General features: G+C 42.5%; 1 protein-coding gene across 2 annotated transcripts in view; it reads right to left on the reverse strand.

Moving 5' to 3' along the window:
* Nucleotides 1-18,747, reverse strand: part of zzef1 (zinc finger, ZZ-type with EF hand domain 1) — a 34,323-nt gene that overhangs the window by 14,260 nt on the left and 1,316 nt on the right. For both annotated transcript variants that reach the window (XM_062405920.1, XM_062405919.1), the window contains exons 3-38: nucleotides 18,457-18,651; nucleotides 18,104-18,287; nucleotides 17,777-17,976; nucleotides 15,332-15,542; nucleotides 15,058-15,174; nucleotides 13,649-13,827; nucleotides 13,000-13,098; nucleotides 12,816-12,907; nucleotides 12,575-12,720; nucleotides 12,216-12,321; nucleotides 11,279-11,497; nucleotides 10,926-11,017; nucleotides 10,593-10,813; nucleotides 10,311-10,444; nucleotides 9,855-9,925; nucleotides 9,656-9,770; nucleotides 9,349-9,514; nucleotides 9,102-9,223; nucleotides 8,879-9,001; nucleotides 8,083-8,252; nucleotides 7,902-7,983; nucleotides 7,604-7,805; nucleotides 6,891-7,024; nucleotides 6,531-6,771; nucleotides 6,326-6,405; nucleotides 6,144-6,228; nucleotides 5,563-6,049; nucleotides 5,309-5,473; nucleotides 4,935-5,054; nucleotides 4,640-4,801; nucleotides 4,412-4,544; nucleotides 2,981-3,119; nucleotides 2,695-2,860; nucleotides 2,337-2,599; nucleotides 1,894-2,066; nucleotides 39-234 (exon numbers count right to left, since the gene is read on the reverse strand). In XM_062405920.1, coding sequence (XP_062261904.1) covers nucleotides 39-234; nucleotides 1,894-2,066; nucleotides 2,337-2,599; nucleotides 2,695-2,860; nucleotides 2,981-3,119; nucleotides 4,412-4,544; nucleotides 4,640-4,801; nucleotides 4,935-5,054; nucleotides 5,309-5,473; nucleotides 5,563-6,049; nucleotides 6,144-6,228; nucleotides 6,326-6,405; nucleotides 6,531-6,771; nucleotides 6,891-7,024; nucleotides 7,604-7,805; nucleotides 7,902-7,983; nucleotides 8,083-8,252; nucleotides 8,879-9,001; nucleotides 9,102-9,223; nucleotides 9,349-9,514; nucleotides 9,656-9,770; nucleotides 9,855-9,925; nucleotides 10,311-10,444; nucleotides 10,593-10,813; nucleotides 10,926-11,017; nucleotides 11,279-11,497; nucleotides 12,216-12,321; nucleotides 12,575-12,720; nucleotides 12,816-12,907; nucleotides 13,000-13,098; nucleotides 13,649-13,827; nucleotides 15,058-15,174; nucleotides 15,332-15,542; nucleotides 17,777-17,976; nucleotides 18,104-18,287; nucleotides 18,457-18,651 — 5,790 coding nt within the window. The remainder of the gene's footprint in view (nucleotides 1-38; nucleotides 235-1,893; nucleotides 2,067-2,336; nucleotides 2,600-2,694; nucleotides 2,861-2,980; nucleotides 3,120-4,411; nucleotides 4,545-4,639; nucleotides 4,802-4,934; nucleotides 5,055-5,308; nucleotides 5,474-5,562; nucleotides 6,050-6,143; nucleotides 6,229-6,325; nucleotides 6,406-6,530; nucleotides 6,772-6,890; nucleotides 7,025-7,603; nucleotides 7,806-7,901; nucleotides 7,984-8,082; nucleotides 8,253-8,878; nucleotides 9,002-9,101; nucleotides 9,224-9,348; nucleotides 9,515-9,655; nucleotides 9,771-9,854; nucleotides 9,926-10,310; nucleotides 10,445-10,592; nucleotides 10,814-10,925; nucleotides 11,018-11,278; nucleotides 11,498-12,215; nucleotides 12,322-12,574; nucleotides 12,721-12,815; nucleotides 12,908-12,999; nucleotides 13,099-13,648; nucleotides 13,828-15,057; nucleotides 15,175-15,331; nucleotides 15,543-17,776; nucleotides 17,977-18,103; nucleotides 18,288-18,456; nucleotides 18,652-18,747) is intronic.

The following is an 18,747-nucleotide window of genomic DNA, read 5'->3' on the forward strand; positions in this document are numbered from 1 at the left end:
AAAAAAACTGTCTTGATGGATGTAGTATAAGTACTTACGCTGGTTCGAAGGAGAGAGAAGGTCCTCGCTAGACACAGAGGGTGTCTGGCTTAAACTTGGGGAATCCAAAGTGTCTTGAGTAACCAACTTATTTTTCTCTCCCTCCCCTGTGCTTGCAGGGGACAACACCTCTGGGGGAGCAGGGGAAGGAGAGCCCACCTCCTTTGTCTTTGTTTCCTTGCCTGATGGTTTACTCTGGTGGAGAGATGATGACAACAATTCAGGAGATTGCTATATTAAAGTTTTTTATTTATACCATTGTATGAAGTTTGTTGTATGCACATTTTGAAAACCCCTGGGGGTTTTTTAAGTTAAAAAAGCAAATATACCCCCTGCAGTAAGCAGACATTGAAAACAAGCTTATTCCTTTTCCCATGATCCCAAAAACCCCAACACTTGTATTTGTAAAAGTCGGACACAGCTCTTCATGCAGAACACTCAGATCTTGTAAGGCTTTAATTGACTCATTAAGCAGGTCGAGAGCTATTATGAGGATTTGTGACCTGATGACATTTCCACAGCTAATAAATCCTTGGACTCTTCAAACCTTATGGTAACAACCACGGGCTCCGCTAGGCAACTGACTGATGATCTGACAATGAATAAAGCGATGCCTATAAAGCAGGAGGCTATAAAAAGATATTAAACTGCTTCCAGCTGTTTCAAGGCATCATTAAGAGGGAGCAGTTACAGGGAAGCCTGCGGGAGTCAAGAAGTATCAAACTGGAAACCAGAGAAAACTCTTAGATGAAACTGCACATTTGCTGCCAAAAAAAGCAAACAGGATCAACATGGAAGAGTCATCAGGGGGAAACCCTGACTATGATGTCATAAAAAAACCCGATTCAACATCAGAAGTATGCAAAGAAGATCGCAGCGATGCAGGAAAGAAAGGATTCCGTTAAATATCAGCACATTCTGGATGGATTGCAGAGTAGCCAGTCAAGAAACAAACCAAACAGAGGTTGATTTCTACAATCGGACATGGAGCCAAAGCAAAAATTCAGAATGGGGGGAACCTGTATAAATCTCAAAGTAATTAACATACAGCAGCTAAGATATTCAGACATGTGTTCCAGGGAATAGATCTGTAGCGTGCAAATATAAGCTTTTTTTTATGTATGTATTTTATGTGTGCTCTGCTTCTGGCGACCATAACGATCCCTTACCCAAACAAGGACCCTGCTCAGACCTGGCATTAACATCCATCCTGAGATATCTGATCACAGTGGTGAAGTGGTCGCTGTTAGGTGTTTGTGTTCACACTTGATAATAAGATACTTCCTGAATGTATTTCCTGTGACTTGAGATCAAATCTCTCTTCCCCATTCTATATGTAAATAACCATAACTGTCATTCGTGTTTGTGAAGATCAAATGATGCTGCTGTTAGATAACATCAGTTCACACATGTATCAGGTGACAGTGTTTTTTCGGTGTCGATTGGTTTTGAGTTTTGAAAGAGTGACAAAGAATCAGAACAAATGAATCTGCGCAGCTATGAAGAAAGATTTGACGCATGTGCACTGTATAATTTATACAAATTATTCGTTGTGAAACTGGAGCCGGTTAGAGGACATTAGCTGAGTAGAAGGCTTTTCATATGTTGCCCAGGATGTATTTGCACTCACACAGCAAAAATAATGTGGCCACATGCCTCCCAGACGACCTCATAATGTGGTTTGAGAGCTTGGATCTCAGGACACATTCAGGACAGATTGGGTTGTGTTCACACCTATACAGAGTTGACCAATTGTTATCGCATCACTCAGGGGGATGCTAATACCAGGTCTGAACGGGGTCAAAGATAATTTAGTCTTAATGAAATTCTAAAAGCATTAATCCTGTTCCTCACCTTGTCCCTTGGGGATGATGGGGAGCAGATCGCCGCAGTGCTGCCTGGGAGAGAGGAGGTGTCAGTGGCTGTACTGAGCTCCTGAGAGGACTCCGGAGAGACTGGACACTGCTCGCTATCAGAGGCTGAATCATTGGAGGACAGCAGAGCGAGCAACGCGGAGGAACGCAGACCTACACAGAAAACAAAGAAGGGTTAGCCATGAAAATAAAAAAGATAAATAAAAATACAGGTTTGAATAAATAGAGAAACAATATGACAAATCAGTACCACTCTCGGGTCATTACTGTAAGGTTGCAAGGTGAACAGCAGAAGACACTGCCGTTCAGTAGCCTTTACCATACACTAAGCGGACAGTCTGCTCAGTCTAGCTTCATATTCAGCATGGACACCCGAGGGTGGTGTCTTCTCATCCAACTCTCAACTCTCTGGTTTGGACTTACCTTTGCCTGTCTGCCCCTTCAGCAAACAATCAGTGATGAGTTGGGAGCAGTGCGTCTGCAGGGCCGAGGCCTGGCTCAAGGCGTTGCTCTCCAGCAACTCCCCTCCCGTCTGCTTCTCACTGCTCAGCTCGGATGTGTGCAGGGCCAGAGCAGCGAACAGGAGCCAGGAGTAGTTGTGGATGTAGGGCTGGATCAAGCGGTGGCGGTCACTGATTCGTATGGTCACCATGGGGTACACTGTGATCCGATGGGTGGGCAGATGGCTGGAGATGGAGATTTTATAAAAAATTACTGAGAAAACAAGTCTAAGGTGAAGCAAAATAAGCGATTCAACGAGATGAACCATCAAATATGTCACCTGTCAGGATACTTCTTAGCATTGTAGCACCCAAAGCACAGGTCGAAGTCTTCACACACGTTGCAGTTGATCCTACTGCCCACAATGAGGCCCTGACAATGGTCACAAGCATATTCCATGTTCACCATCTCGTGGTCGTCCTCGTGGCCTTCAGGCTTGGCACCACCTATTTAACAAACGCACACACACACACAGTTAGGTTTGCTCCAAAGCTTTAGTCCAACTTACGATTAGTGCAGGTAGTGTGTGAGTGCATGAGCAGTGTAGCGGGAGTGAGTGAGCTCACTGAGGAAGCAGGTCTTGCAGAGGTCCATGTCCATGCACTGCAGACATCTATAGCGGTGCCATGGGGCCATCCTCTCACAGCCGTCACAGGAGATAACAACATTGAGCAGGTCACAGTAGCGTGCAATAAACATGTGCATCTGAGGAAAGAAATGATAGAAACGGGAATATTTATTTACACAGCAATATCATCAGAACATGTTCATACGGTGTTAATGGTGCTGTATCAAGTTGAATATGAAGTGTCTTGGCGTGCGGACACTTTGATGACACCACACAAGCAGTATGCAGGTGTGTTGTATTTTTTCTGTTGTTTTGTTACGTCTGAGGCTTTGGTCGCTAATTTCTTCAATTGTATTGGTTTCTGCTCTAACACTGTTTACCCCTGAGACTCCTCAAGTGTTTTGTGGACTCAAACACTTCACCCACCCCTCCATCGGCATAGTGGTGAGTAGATAATAAGTGCATTTTCATTGCTGGGTAAACTATCCCTTTAATGTGTGGGTTTGTCTTTCTAAACAGACACAACATTTGAATGTAATGTGTTAGCTTTTGTATGCGATGACACTGACACGTAAAACTAAGATGGTGAACATTATACGGGCTAGACATTAGCACCAGAAACTATTAAACATACTTTTATCTAATCATGCCTTCCAGTACAGATAACATTTTTATTTTGAGGTTCTTTTGATTACTTACGAGACACTTACTGGTTTGACTTCCCGGTATATTGCATATTGTTTTATGCTGGTACTTTCAGATCATATGGCGAAAGTATCAGCTCTGCTGAAGGCTAAAGGGAGCAGAGCTTTTGTTATAAGAGCTGAGGCTCTGGATTACCCTGTCTGGGACAATATGTCCGGATGTGTCAGTAGCTTCCTTTAAATCGAATGTTATCACGTACATTTATTTTACCGCGTTCCCCTAATGCTAGCGGTGGTCAAGCTTAAATTTCTGTCACAGTTTTAGCAATGTTTATTCTCCTTTGTCTGTGGTTTTATTTATCATTATTCATTTAAGGAGTTTTCCTTATATTTGTGAAGCACAGTTTTGAGAAGTGCTATATAAATAAACATTGTAGCATTTCACGATGTGCGTTAGCATGTAATGAGTCAAAGGGGTTCTTTGATGCAAATAATGAAAGAGCTTCTAACATGGCTGTTTACTCTCGTCACAACCTTGATGACAGACCTTTAGCAGATCTATTGATATTACATCTTTTTGAAATGGCAGGTTGTCTTTACATGCATTACCGACAGGACTACATCTGCTCTATTATGCACATGGATGGACAGGAAAGACAACAGAGAGTAGAGAAGCACTTGGGGTCAGTTAAACAGGGAGGGCCATTTGTTGTCCTTGCCAGCGCTCAAAGACATTTTATTGGATTTCTAATGATTGTACTTTTATGCACTGGGATGTACAGTACCTTTCTCCTGTCCTCCATGGAGTCTTCCTCATCGATTTTGTCGTACCACTTCTCAAACATTCCGTCCATACACTCATCCATCCACTCCTGGTTCTTCTTGTAGTCTGTAATTTCATCTTCCTCCGTCCACTGACTGAAACCACAAAAAGCATAAATCGCCTCTGCAATTTAAATGGCTGCAATTTTACTGAGATTATTTAGCATATTGTAAAGTGAGTCTGATATTACCTGATGGCGATGTCATGAACACTGATGTTCTCCTGGGACATGCTGAGCAGGAGGTCAGGAAGCTTGATGTTCAGGAAGAGAGGTAGGTCGTGTACCTCCCAGTTCATGTCGAGAAGGTGCAACAAGCAGGTCTGCACACATGACAGGGCTGGGAGCAGGGCTCTGGAGAGTAAGGATACAGGTTACACCACCAGCAGTAGATTTTGAGTTAGATTAATCAATGCTGCAATCGTTTTGTAATTTCAGTGAATACAGTTATTAGTGCACATGCTGGGCTGCAAAGATAAGAGCTTACTTCTCATTGAGGCTGCTGAAGCCTTGTACCGCCTCCACAAGCATGAGCACCAGGTGATGGTAGGAACGCCTCACTTCCTCTCCAAGCTTCTGCCCACTGTCCGACAGGTGGGAGAAATAACTGAAAAAATAAAGGAAAATCTTGAGAGAAAAGTTTACTGTACAGCTGACATTGGTGAGTACTAACAATACATCATTTTAGCACCTCTAATATAATCATTAATCGAGTTCAGAAAAATCTATTCAAGCCGAAGTCTGATTCACTTTACTCTTTTCAACAATTCATAAATGATTCTATAAGAAAACAAAACGGACTATGCTATATGTTTCACAGGGTCTTTAACATGGCTATTGAATTGAAAAGAATTCCTATACCATGTGAAGTCTTTCTGGCAGGCCAGCAGCTCCTGTAGGAACAAGATGCAAGGGGCTTGGAAGAGGTGTGGCTTCCCCAGGGATTGCAAACACTGCTGAACCATCTCCAGGACCTTGCACACACTCAGAGCCTGGGCTTTGCTTAGGGACAGTGCCTGAAGAATGCTGCAAGGAGCCAAATTTGATTAATTTACCCGGTATTGAACAAATTATACGAATGCAGAATGTAAGTTAGAATGCAGAAGATCTGTCACCTTGCAGTTGTGAGAGACTGGTCCCTTATGAAGTTTAGGATGTGTTTGAGTATTGGGTAGCGATCCTTGATGGAAGGGATCATGCGGGGCTCCTCTACAGATCGGCAGGACAGGAGGCGTAGGCGTGCCCGACTGAATAGAGGTTTACGGGGAACGGCGGAGGGCGAGGCTGGCTCTCCTGTCTGGGATGAGAGGCTCTCTGATGAGCCTATGTGGCCTCGTCGACTCTGCCCACCGGAAGTTGGGTTTTGAGCTGGAGCACCGGAGGAGTTGCTCTGTCCAACTTTGGCCTCACCACCCTCCTCAGCCCCTGCAGTCTGAGGCACCGGACTGGAGCTGGGCTGGAAGTCTGCTTCAGAGATCGAGCTAGAGCGCAAGAGTGGCGCATTGCCGCCCTCTGCAGCTTTGACACAGTCATTGTACTGGCATGTTACTTCACAAGGGGGAAATCTGAACAGCAAGAGGCTCTTCTCAATACACGTGTCAGCTAGGGAAACACAAAATAACAGAGGTCAGAAGAATTCTTTTCAGGGGATAACAGGGTCGCTCACAAAAAAGAGAGGGGTTAGGTTAGTCCTCACCTAACGTCTCCATAGTAAACTCATCAAGAATATTTTCCTTCTCTTCATTCATTTTGCCAACTAGATATTTCTGTTTCATCTCCAGCTGATAAGAAGAAAAGATATTATCAGCACAATATTCCAACCACACAACAATCGTTAAATTCAGCATAATGTACAGAGGTATCGATCCTGTCGCTCACCATCCACGTTCTGATGCTGTCGGCTAATGAATACACCTGCACAAAGTCCTCGCTCAGACAGGACTTGCTGTCCTGATTAACTAAACGTTTGAAGATAAAAAGGGAGAGATCAACCGAGTGAGTCAAGCTAGTTAAAAAAAAGATTTAGGAAGATAACAAACACATATTTTGCTCTGTGGGACTACTGACTGTAGCCGGGAATTACCATAGGTCTTCAGGGCACAGTTGAGGGCTGGTGTGTGGTAAACCATGGCTGCCCAAATGGCGTTCACAGCTTGGTCCGTCTTTGACCCAGGGGCTATCTCGTTCCTCATCGTTTGTTTTCTGCAGGAGTGCATGAACTTTTTCATCAGCTCCGTTCTATTGTCTGTCAGTTCCTGCGAGGGGTTCCACCGAGCAAAGTCCTCCAGGAAGCTCATTAACTCATCAGAAGACCATGAATTTGTCTGCCACACAGAAACAGAGGGGGGGCGCTAGTTACCAGCGGCAGTGATTAGGAAATGCAAATAGTATAATCCTTTGAAAGTAACTTCAAAACTACTGGATGAAGCAGACTTGACTATACCTGATCTGTGGGTGGTTTACTTTTATCTGTTTCCCTTGTTTCACACAGTCCGTGTCGCAGGATCGGCTTCCATAAAGGAGAAGACTGAACATGGGACATTTTCCAAGATGGAAGCTCTTTTACGGTGCGCATCTCTGAGAATAGACAGCAACCCACAATTGTTAGCTCTTTAATCTGTTATCAAGAGTCTGCAAAATGCTTGAGTGATTTACAAAAGGGCTGCACGATATATCGCGAAATGTATCGCCATCGCGATTTTGACGCCCGCAATATATGCATCGAAAGGACGACAAATGCTATAAATGGTGTTCCATGCGGCATTCATCCGCACTCTGCATTTCAATATTTTGGCCATTCAGGTAGAGCCTGCTGCCCTAGATAATAAATTAAAGACATGTAGATCATTGAGAGTTTTTTCCGTCATGAATCATTGTCGGAAGACAAGAAAAAGAAGAGAATAGAGAGAAAACAGAGATTTGACGGAGCAAGGGGCCGTGTCAGACACAGCCAGGGACTGTTTATGTATCGCAATTCATATTGTCATCGCGATATTAAACAATGTTATCACATATCGCACATTTTCCTAATATCGCGCAGCCCTAATTGACAGATTTACGTATAAAGATCCAATGTGTTCATTCAGAAACTTTACACAGAGAGACACTTCCGAGCAGGCCTTAGTTTGATAAAGGTTTTGGATTCTTTTTTTTTACCATGAGGTGATTTCAGTGCCAGAGTTCTTGATGCAAGACGACCCATCAGACGAGCCACCAGCAGCTGTAAGTCTGACATCCACGAAATGGTGATGTCTGGCAGTCCCAGCGCCGTCACGCTGAACTTGTAACCCCACTCGTTGTTGCTGCTATCAGAGTGGAAGAGGAACTGGAGCTGAGGGCCAGTGTCAAACGTCACCTTCTGAAGGAGCAGAGAGAAACAACAGACATTCGTTAAGGAATTAAGAAACAACAGTGTGTCAGATGGAGAAAAGTTAAGAGGTTTCCCATATCCTACCTTTGGCCACTTCTCAGTTCCGACTTTCATATCGTAGCGGACCTTGCCTCCTCTAGAATCTGTGAATTCTAGGTAGTCGTATCTGTGAAGATCCGGAATAGAGCAGACGGGTTAGAATAAATCCTCAAAGGTTGTTTTTTTTAAAAGCGAAGAAACTTTTTAACATTTTAAACGAGAGTACCTCTGCTCTGTCTCACAGCGTTCGTCAAACTCCACCTCAAAGGAGGACGCACCGGGGCAGGCAAAGATGCTGGTCTCATGGCGGCTGTTCTCATAGTTGTGAGGCGACTCCATCTTCCAGTTCCTCAGCACCACTGGTTGCTGGGGCTGGTGCCAGCTCTCTTGATCCACCTGACGTGCAGTCAATGCTTGTTACACTCAGTGGTAGACAGCAACAGTGCATTTCCTCAAGTGCTTTTTAAGTTGACGGAATATCCTTTAGATCTTTTGTTTTGTTTCTATATACTACTCAAATGTTGTACTTTTTACTGCATTTTGTTTATCTTACATATCATGTTATTTTAAGGATGAACATATGACATAAAATGATGAGTTCTTAAATGTATTATGCAAAAAGATTAATCTCAACAGAATAGACAGTAATTCAGATCAGATCCAACGATTCCTATGATGCCAGTCTACTATTGAAACAATAATAGATTAGTATAATTCTATAATATCCAATCCTTAAATAGATACATTTATGGGCATTTAGCTAATAACACAATTATTGTACGTGCCATTTTTATTGCAATACTTTTTAAGTGTAATGGAGTACTGTTATATGCTTTGTGCTGTATTGCTACTTATACTTAAATATAGGATCTGAGCACTTCTACCATCCCTGGTTCAATTACTGTTGCCTTTCTTCAACCCCTCCATGCCTTAAATACTGCACTCTCAACCCTCTATACTATATTGTGATGGGAAGCTGTTTACATGTAAACATGTGCCCTGACGTGTGTGAGTGGACTGACCTTAGAAAATATGTCTCCAGTGTCACTGGATAGACCTTTGAGCAGCTCCACCAGAGTGGAGAAGCTCTTCAGCAACACACTGTGAGGGATGTCCAGAGAGCACAGCTCCAGGAGGAAGATCATCTGATGGGAAAAGAGCAAATATTAATCTTATTCACTCTGCATGGCCAAATGTAAAAGTGTGCTTGAGGAAATTTCAAAATCACAAGATAATATGTTTTACCAGTTGTCTGAAGACTGTGGCTAGAATGGAGCTGCCAAGTTTGTCAGTGATTTGAGCACCAGTGTATTTCTCCAGCAGGGATCCAAGAATCGTCTTGATGCTTCCAAGGAACTGATCCACATCTAATGAGGGAATCAATGGATTGTCCCATTAAAGTTGAATTTTACCCAACAAATTCTACTAAAAAAATAGGGAAATGTTAGAACATTGCTTGTGTCAGCAAAGCGACATTGTTACTGTATCTCACATTTTAGAAGGATGTCTCTTGCCAGGTCCATAGCGACAGCTGTGGAAGTTCCTACTTTGAGCTGCAGGTAGCACCAGGAGAGCAGACTACCCTGCAGTGCCCAGAACAAGGACAACAGCACCGTCCTGCTGGCTCCTCTACTCTCATCCACCATCATAACCTCACACTGAGAGAAAGAAGTTATGTTGGACAAGGAGGAACATTGTAAAAGTATATAAACACATGTGATTTCACTTCAATACATTAAGAGATGGAGACAGAAGCTTTGAGAGGGTTGAGATGTGTGTGATTGTAGCAGAGGTGTCACCTCTCTTGTTGCCACCAGCAGCAGCGTCTCCATGACCGACAGTATGGGGCTGATGTCAAAGTCTGAGGGAGCTCCTTTAGGTGGGAGCAGGAGAAGGCCACTTGGATCCTGGTCACTGCGTAGAGAAAAAACAGATGTAGCTGATCCATTGTGAACCGAGTGTGTGTGAGAATATGATGAGGTGTTAACCTGCACGTACCTGAAGTAATTACAAAGTGATTCAAACGTCACCTTGACGGACTCTGGCTGATCCTCTTCAGTGATATTTTTCTGTAAAACAATTTTTTTTATGATTTATATCAGTATTTGAAATATTTATAAAATGATTTATGTCTTTATCATAGATATGATAAAGACATATCATATCTATGATAAATATTTCATTTATCATAGATATGGGGGATTGACCCCCCCCCCCGGTCAATCCCCCAGATATCTTCACATATAACAGAGAGACAATCTAAATCTAAAAAATGTTTGCTACGTCCTTGTTTGATTAACCAATCGTTCCTCATCACATGGTATAAATAAAAAAAAAAATTACAATACAAACAAAGTTAAAATTGTCTGCTACTGGGTATAAACCATGTGCGAAGGGTATCATCCCCCCCCCCCCCCCCGATGGTTTAATTGTGTGTTTTTTTTGTAACCTCACCATCATGTGGAAGAGTTTGTCCCGTCTGACGTGTTTATCAGGGAAGAAAACAGCGGCTCCATTAAGAATAGACTTGACTGCTTCCTTGTGCAAAGCTTTTTCCACTAGTGATTCACCCTCTGGACCATCGGCAACTAAAAACACAAACATGAAGAAATATTATCACTACACAGGTTTTCACAAACTCTTATCAATCATGACAAGTTACTACCATCCACTGAATAAACCACTAAACAAACATTTTTACTCCTCCTTGTTGCATGAGAGCGGATGGGTTCTTACTTTGGCAGAGGTGAGTGTAGAGTTCCCACACAGCCCGCACACTGTCATTCAGTGGCTCTCCACTGGTGGACGTGGACGGACCAGCTGCTGTGGTGGCTCCCTCATCTGGCACTTGGCTCTCCTCTGGGCCCGGGGACTCCACTGGATTGGGTAGCATGGGGAAACAGTTCTGCATCAACTGCAGCAGGAGAACTCTGCTCTTCAACACCTCCTCGCCCTCGCTGAGACAAAGACATAAGCTTTATTACAAGTGAGCCCTCAGTATGTCCGGATGTCTGCGACTGAGTACCGGGCCTGACCGATCCAAAAGAGAAACACAGCACCAACACTCACATCTCCCTGAGTTTACTGTAGAAGTTCCAGAAGCGGTCAAGGCTGAGATCACTGAAGTCCAGGAGATACTTCTGCTTGAAGTGAGAGGCGTCCTGCAGAGTAAGATGTGGAAAGAGGTTGTTTGTGCTTGCTCCCCATCTTATTTGATATTGGGTCATTTTAAAGAGACAAAAAGGTGTTGGAAGATTATTCTCATTGGGCTTGCTATCATGCATGTCGGCATATTTCTCACAAATATAATAAAGTTAAAGTGTATCATGACAATCATACACTAGTATATATACCTTATACTGGTATGTTGATTTTTATTGTTCTACATGCTGTGCCAGTTTCAAGCAGTGATCAGTAGTTACCATGTCTCGTGTCAGCTGTTGAATGAAGAACAGTGTCTTGTTCAGTAAACACAGTCCAGTGACAGCATCACGGTCGATAAACTCTCCCTCTGGACTGAGGTCGTCCAGGTCTCCCAGCTTCTCTGCCCCAGGGCACAGGTAGCCACTGAAGCTGATGGACTGCACCCCCAGACGCTCGGCCGAGTCCTGCCTGGTGCAGAGGAATTTCACCATCAGGAACTGGAAAGACAAGAAAACAGAGGTTTCTATTGAAGACAGCATCCTTTGAAACCTGTTTACAAATGTATGCTCAAATTTTTATAAGGAGTTTAGTCCTTTTCTAAGACAATGGGGCTCTGTTATTTCAAGCAAACATTAATCTTACTGAATGCATTTGCTCGAGACTATTTTCAGCTGCATATCAGTTTACATCTGTTACTTTTTGTGTTTACAACAGTAGAATGATGGTTTTGGGGTAAGATCAAAATAATATGCAGTGCCTGTGTTTTTTTGTAATGATGTAACATGCTTACTGAGGTGTATTTCATATTTTTAACAATGAAGCTGTATGGCAAAGTTATATAAAATATACAGTAACAGGTTTTGATACGCAGAAAATATGAACTAGTAGGATCTTGTTATCTTATTCCTTTTTTAACCTGTGGGATTTGCAGACCAAAAGAAAGATAGCAAACTTGCTGTATTATCAAATATCTAATCGTGTGGGCATGATCCAAGGAAGAGCACATCTCACATTGTGGGATAATTTTCCAATGATTAGAATAATTCATGGATCTTGATACAAAAATGTTTAGTGGACTGATATAAATGAGTGTCATTGTAGTTTAAAAAGGACTGCATGAGGGGTGATATACAAATCACAAATTTTGTATAATGAGTTGGAAATGTGTGGTCTAAGTAAAATGATATCTTATCTTTAACTGGATGTAGTGTGTACCTTTGCAACCCGACACTGCTGCAGCCGGATCTCTATGTCGTTCCAGTCCTCCTCGAGCTCAAACCAGCCAATGGGCTCATCCTCAGACTGTGCTGGAATTCTCACACTGCAGGTCAGATGACAGCATGGTGTGTCAGTCATTCACATAAACCACTGAGGCAGACCCCACACTGCTGAGCGGGGTCCACAACACAGGATAAAGATGTCCACTTCATACCAAAGTCTTATTAAATTGGACCATTCTATGTACTTATTCACCCATTACAGCAGACTTCTCAAATAATACGTTATAAGTATTTCAACTTAGAAATTTACAACATACAAAAAAATCATAAAGTCAGTTAGGAATGGATTCTTACTGGTCTTGTACAAAATCTTTGTAGTCCGTGTGGTCCCACTCGTCAAACTTTTTGAACCTCTTGAAATGTTTCTCTGCATCGAAACGGTCTTCGTCTTTGTAGGCGAACACCAAGCCACATTTTGCACCAATGGCTCCTTTTCGTACCTTTTCGCACAAACCAGAGAGCAAGGGTTATGTACTGTAATCCTCCATCACTGTCTGGGTTATCACACACTCTGTGAAATCATGTGGAGCCTCACTTTGATCTTCATCTGAGTGACCTGAAAGTTGCTCTGGTCCTCTGTCGACAGGATCACACTGGCTTTCTTCCTGCCGCTCTCTGTGAGAAAACCTGAGGAGGATCAAACACTCAGTTATAGATGAGAGGGGGTATGTTCATACTGTACTTAAAACTAAAGATGTACTGCTCGGTCTCAGTTTTACCGTCTCCATTGGAAGTTTCTGTGAGCATGTTCTCTGGTCCTGATTTCTCCTCTTTACTCTTTACATCACAGGCCTGTAGGTGCAGCTGGAGGGGCTTTCCTGAAAATTATCATAAATCATTATAGCTGCTATCAAACAAGCACTGAACTCAAGAATGTCTCCTGAAATTATCCAGTTAGGCTGTCTGTGAGAACACACATGTACGAGTCAATAGCTGCGGACCATCTGTAAACAAAAACATGTGATCTCTGCCGTGGAATTTATACGTTATATCCTGCCTCATGCTGTGCCCCCTCACTTGAACGTTCTGCAGATTTGTGTGTTATTTTGAAGGTGTGTGAGTGGAGAATATCCTGCTGCATTTTTGCATTGTGAAATGCAAATTCCGAAGAAAGTACAGACCCCATTGTGGTTCCATTGTCTGGATATCATGTTATCATACTTCATACGGGTTATAATTCCATCCCTAAACTAAGAGGCCATGTTAACCTCACTGCAGCTTCATAACAGAATTAGCAGTTTTCGCCTCCATAGTTCGCCAAATGCATTTCGTTCTTGGCAGCGAAGCACTTTCTCTCCGGAGTCGATGGTTTCAAATGTGTGAGTGAGAGTGAGAGTGATAGAGGGAAGGAGGATTCGGTTACGTTACCGTTGCGGTAGAGTAGTCGCAGCCTAACAGAGGCCATAGACACGATGAGGGTGGAGGCCCGGTAGTCTGTCTCTAAATGTTCACTGAGGCAGGCCAGGGCCTGGAGGACTTTGGCTACGCTTCCTCTGGCCAGAGCGAAGGCCAGGAGAGTCAGTTCTGCATCAGGACTCACACAGCAGCTATACCGAAGCAAAGAAACAAACCTTATGTTAGTTTTTTGGGGTGCACATAGAAATATTAAATAATCTTCTATGAAACTATTTAAAATAGCCAAAATAATAATGTGTGCATGGTCATAAATGTGCCCTCAATTCTGAAAGAAAGGTCTACAGTTTTCAAGCTGATTTTAAAACAATGCTTACATGACCAATTTGTCACTGCACTTATTCTGATTAACCATTGAACAATCCATAACTACTCCTATTCTTTAGGGAAGATATGTGGACTCAAAGCCTGGTTCAAATTCACCAGCAACTCACTCGTATTAAATATAGTACGTCTGCATTTGGACCAAACAAAAGTGCAAACAAGATATTTTTAACTTCAACAACTTGGATTCTTTAAACTAAACAAACTGAAGATCTATCTCATAAGAAAAAAATGTTTATTTAGTGAAGGTTTGTTGATTCATCTGAAGTATTTTGGCCACTTAAAGGGAAAAGAACTTGAGATTGTAATGTTAGAGGAGGGTTATCAAAAGATCAGCCTGCTGCCTCTATTTAAATGAGAAAGATAGAGCAGCTTGTTTAGTTATACTTTTTTTGCAGGTTTAAAAAATAACAAGATACTCACTAACAAGATCCACACAGACTTGGAGAAATTTGCCTCTTTGGTGGAGGAGAAAATGTTCGGTAGTGGTCAACTGTTAGGCTTTCGTTGTTTACTTCTGAGTGCTATTTAAAACTGGTTTTGAAGTTTCCCCTTTGGTTCCAGACTTTGGACAGAAGTGAATATCTGGCGAGCATCCCTTTTTCTCAGAATATTATGACTTTTAACATATTTAAGCACAAGTCTAATAGCGTAATAATATGTGTTTTATTTTCTCTTTAAATAACGACTTTCTTATTGTAATATTACAAATTATTGTCAGAATATTATGACCTTAATCTCGACAATCTCGCCGTCATAAGATGTATTTCTGCAAACAAATAATTTGAATAATAAATCTTTCTTGACTCAATGCAGCTCACAATAACATAAACAACTGATGAGGTTATTTCTGTCATGATGTTGCAGCAATTGTTGATCAAAACCCTGAACGCCACTTGAGGATTTACAGTACATTAAGTGGAAGGTGAATGTGTCAATAGATGGTTCCGGAGACAATCAATACTTTGATTTGAATGTGTTATGAGCTCAGTGTGGCAGTGATGGATGAGTATGAGTGCGCGACGCCTGCAGGTCATTACTCAGCTATCCTGAGCAGAAATCCATCCACCTCCTCCAGGATGTTCAAAGAGAAGAACTTGGGGAACTCTGTGGATGACGGCGTGAGGGACAGCGGTGGCATGTGCCGTAAAGCTTTTCTAGGAGGAGAACACAAACCAAACCTCAGAATTCAAGCATTGCCCAGAAAAAGAAATTATACTTTACAATACAACTGAGGCATCACTTTGCTTACTTACAAAGATTGTTACCCTATTTCCAATCATACAAATGAAAAAAGAACGAGTGGTGTCTTACTGTGTGCTCTGAAGGACAGTATGAGCCAGTGCAGGGTTGGTGTCCATGGACGCAGTGACCAGGGAGGTGAGGAGAGACAGGTACCAGATGGCCGAAGCATCGGAAACAGACACCTCTTTGCTCTTGGTAATTTGATAGCCGAGAGTCTTCAAGCCATGAATCCGTGTGTCACATCCATCACTCAGGCACCGCTTAATGTTGATTTGGATGTCTGGGGTTTGGTGATGAGATAATGTGGTTATAGCGGACTGATGGAATACATTGTGCAAAAATGCCGCAGTCACTGCTTCATCATCCGAGAAGTATACATGGTGAGATCTTCTAACGATGATTATTCATTCCGCTAATTGTCATCTAGGAAATTATTGGCAGCACAAAGCACGTGGCCATTAACAAAACAAAAAACTGTGACTGATTCAGCATGACGTTTTCTCTATGTGGCCAGGAGCAAAACATTCCACTTATTTTAAATTACACAAAAAAACGGCCCCTTTAAAAGTATAGGATTACATGAAAGTGAAGAGATATAACCCAATGGGATAATAAATAAAACAAAATGAAATAAAATGTCTTTTTGGAAATTGCTTGGTGCCTGTGTTGGGAGTGTGTGGTCAGTGACTCACACATGATAACTCACAGAGCAGCTGCACAGAAGCAAAACAAAAGGTAACAGACCAAGTTACCCTCATCTGAAGGAAGCCTCTGCAGCACATTGAAGAATCACATAAACCACTGGCACTTTGTATCAAATGCAAAGATGGAGAGAAGCTGTGCAGACTTAAGAATTAAAGAATAAGCTATAGAGAGTTGTAAGAGCAAGTGTTGGTTTAGAGTTTAATGAGGATTAATCCGTGGGAGCACTGAATATGGCTATTACAGGCCAGTGTTGGAGATTGATCAACATTAGAGAAGGTCTCCAAGTTATGGGTTTCTCAAATTAAGGGGGGTGAACAAACATATGACTGCTGCAATGGGGGTGAGTTGTTGATAGCCTGGATTTGGAGAGATTTAATCTGTGGAAAGATTTATATTATCTAAGTAAATGAGGTTAGTTAAGACCCTGTTAATCACCTCATCCCAGCATTCCTCAGCGAATCTAACCACCATTTCTTCTGCCCATAAGTAGTCTTTACCCTGTTTATAGAGTCCAGTGACAAAATCAATGCATAGATGTTGGAAGAGGCCGCGCTCTGTTGCTAGAAAAGAACAGACAGACAGGAATTCTGACTTCTGAGAATTTAAAGACCCAAGAAGGGAGACTAGCAAAAGTGTCACTTACAAATAGGTCTTGGAAGTGTAGTAGAAAAAATAACTAAGTGTGTGTGAAACCTATGTTGAAGTTAAAAAGTAAGTTTTATCTACATACATATACAACCTGTCCAATACTGTATGACCTGAACTGTTTGAATGTCTGAACTGTTTAGGACCTGAAAACTGCGGGACCCTTTTATCACTTATTGTTTAGATTCCTCTCCTTAAAATGCATCTACAGAACCAGTCTGAACTGGCCCCTTAGTTCTCCTATATAAGATCCTTGCATTTGACTGTCCTGCATTTTCACTCTGAGACCCATGTGACTCTCTGTGTTGATCCTTTGTGCAGAAAGCCCCTATTAAAATACACAAAGACACATTTTGTGTTCCAGCTTTTTGTATTTCCAGATTTCCATCACAGAGAGAGAATATGTTTTCTATTAGCGATGGGGAAACAGATGATTTTGATCAACAGGGCCCTGAAGAGAAGATGCTGAGAATAATTTTTTAAGTGTCTGCAAATTTGGTTCCATTTCAATCTTTCAGTGTGGAGACAACTATGGGATTACTGGTAAAGCAGGGCTTATTTGGAGAGAGATGGAGTGACGTAGAGCTAGGGAGATTGGCACTTAAATTCTTTGCTTGATTTGCATCTCGGAAGAAGAGATCTGCTTGCTCTGGGTACCTGCCCTCACCACATGAAATCAGGGATGACTTGACTAATTGATGTAGAATGGATTTAGTGAGAAACAACCAGATCAGCCTGTAGTTAGATCTAAAAGCCACAGGACCGATTTTGAAAATAATTTAGGATTCGTCACCATCATTTAAACCTCCGCAATTTGTCCTTGTTTCTCGGTCACAGCTGCATCTGATTCCAACTTGATCTTATGTTTACTCAGTCACATCCAGCTGTCGCTTTTAGTCCAGTCTCTCTGGCTTCTAATAAGCAGGAGTCTGGCCTATTGGCTTTACAGATAGCAGCTTGCACATGGATTCAAAAGTGAGGTATTTATCCACTCAACTACCTATGAGCCATATGCTGCTCTTCTGTAACTGACCTCATGCTCAGCCTTCACTAGAGGGGAGCCAAAGAACATTTCTCCACAAGCATCAGTGAAGGAACACACAAGCCCAAGATTGAAAAACAAACACACACAACAAAGTAGACTGATTGGAAGGTTTGACTCACAGGGGTGTGTGATGTTTGCATTCTCGAGGAGAGCTACGTAGCCTGTGACGTTGCTTGGGATTCGGATATCTCGGATTTCCTGCAGGGAACGCCGACTTTTCCCCACAGCAACTGAGACCAGCTGGGGCATGTAGCTGTGGTCATTGGAGGCTACAGCGATGGCCAGACGTCTCAAAACCACATCTGGTTTCATTTTTAATCTGGGGGAGCAAAAAAGAGATGGGTTTCCACCTTCAATTCAATGACACACATATAGGTCACGACTTCCTTGAATCAAAGGTCTAGCACTTGTGACAGTCAGCCGCAAACTACTGAGTCACACTTTACCTAATCCAGTGTGAGCGTGCACTGCCGTCTGACTGCCAGAAAGATGCAGTCTCTCCATTTGTCATCTTGTAAATGTCCGCAACGTTTGATGAAGATTCTATTGTGCTGTAGCACTGTGTGACCACTTTGACTTTGTCCACCTCTGGATCACTGTCCAGCTCTGCTCTGTATTGAATATCTAAATCTGAGAGAAACAAATACAGATTAGTGACAACTGTCTCAATGTTGTGCATGAAAGGGAATCGGCTGCAGTGCGAGACATGTATTTACTGCTTCCACATGCTTAAAGTACACAAGAGACAGTTGAGAACTTCACAGTCCAAAAATTGTTCATGCCCATCTGTGGTGTTCACCTTTCTCCTTTTGCAAGAGGAATTCCAAGAAGTCCTGGACCACACTGGACCTCATGGTGCAGATACTGTTGTAGCCCTCTAATAAAGGGAAAGGGATGGCACTGCTGGGAATACGGTTCCTGTGTAGAAACTTAAGGATCTTAGATGCATGTGCCCCTAGCCGGTCTTTGGTCTTGGAGAATATGTCAACAAAACCTGAGGAAACAATACAAGAAAAGAGGAGTTGTCCGTCTCTGTGGTTAGCTCATCGGCCTGGTGTCTATCCAAATTAGGTTTGCCTTGATCGCCATG

This window comes from Platichthys flesus, chromosome 15, assembly GCF_949316205.1.
Source record: "Platichthys flesus chromosome 15, fPlaFle2.1, whole genome shotgun sequence".
Lineage (NCBI taxonomy): Eukaryota > Metazoa > Chordata > Actinopteri > Pleuronectiformes > Pleuronectidae > Platichthys > Platichthys flesus.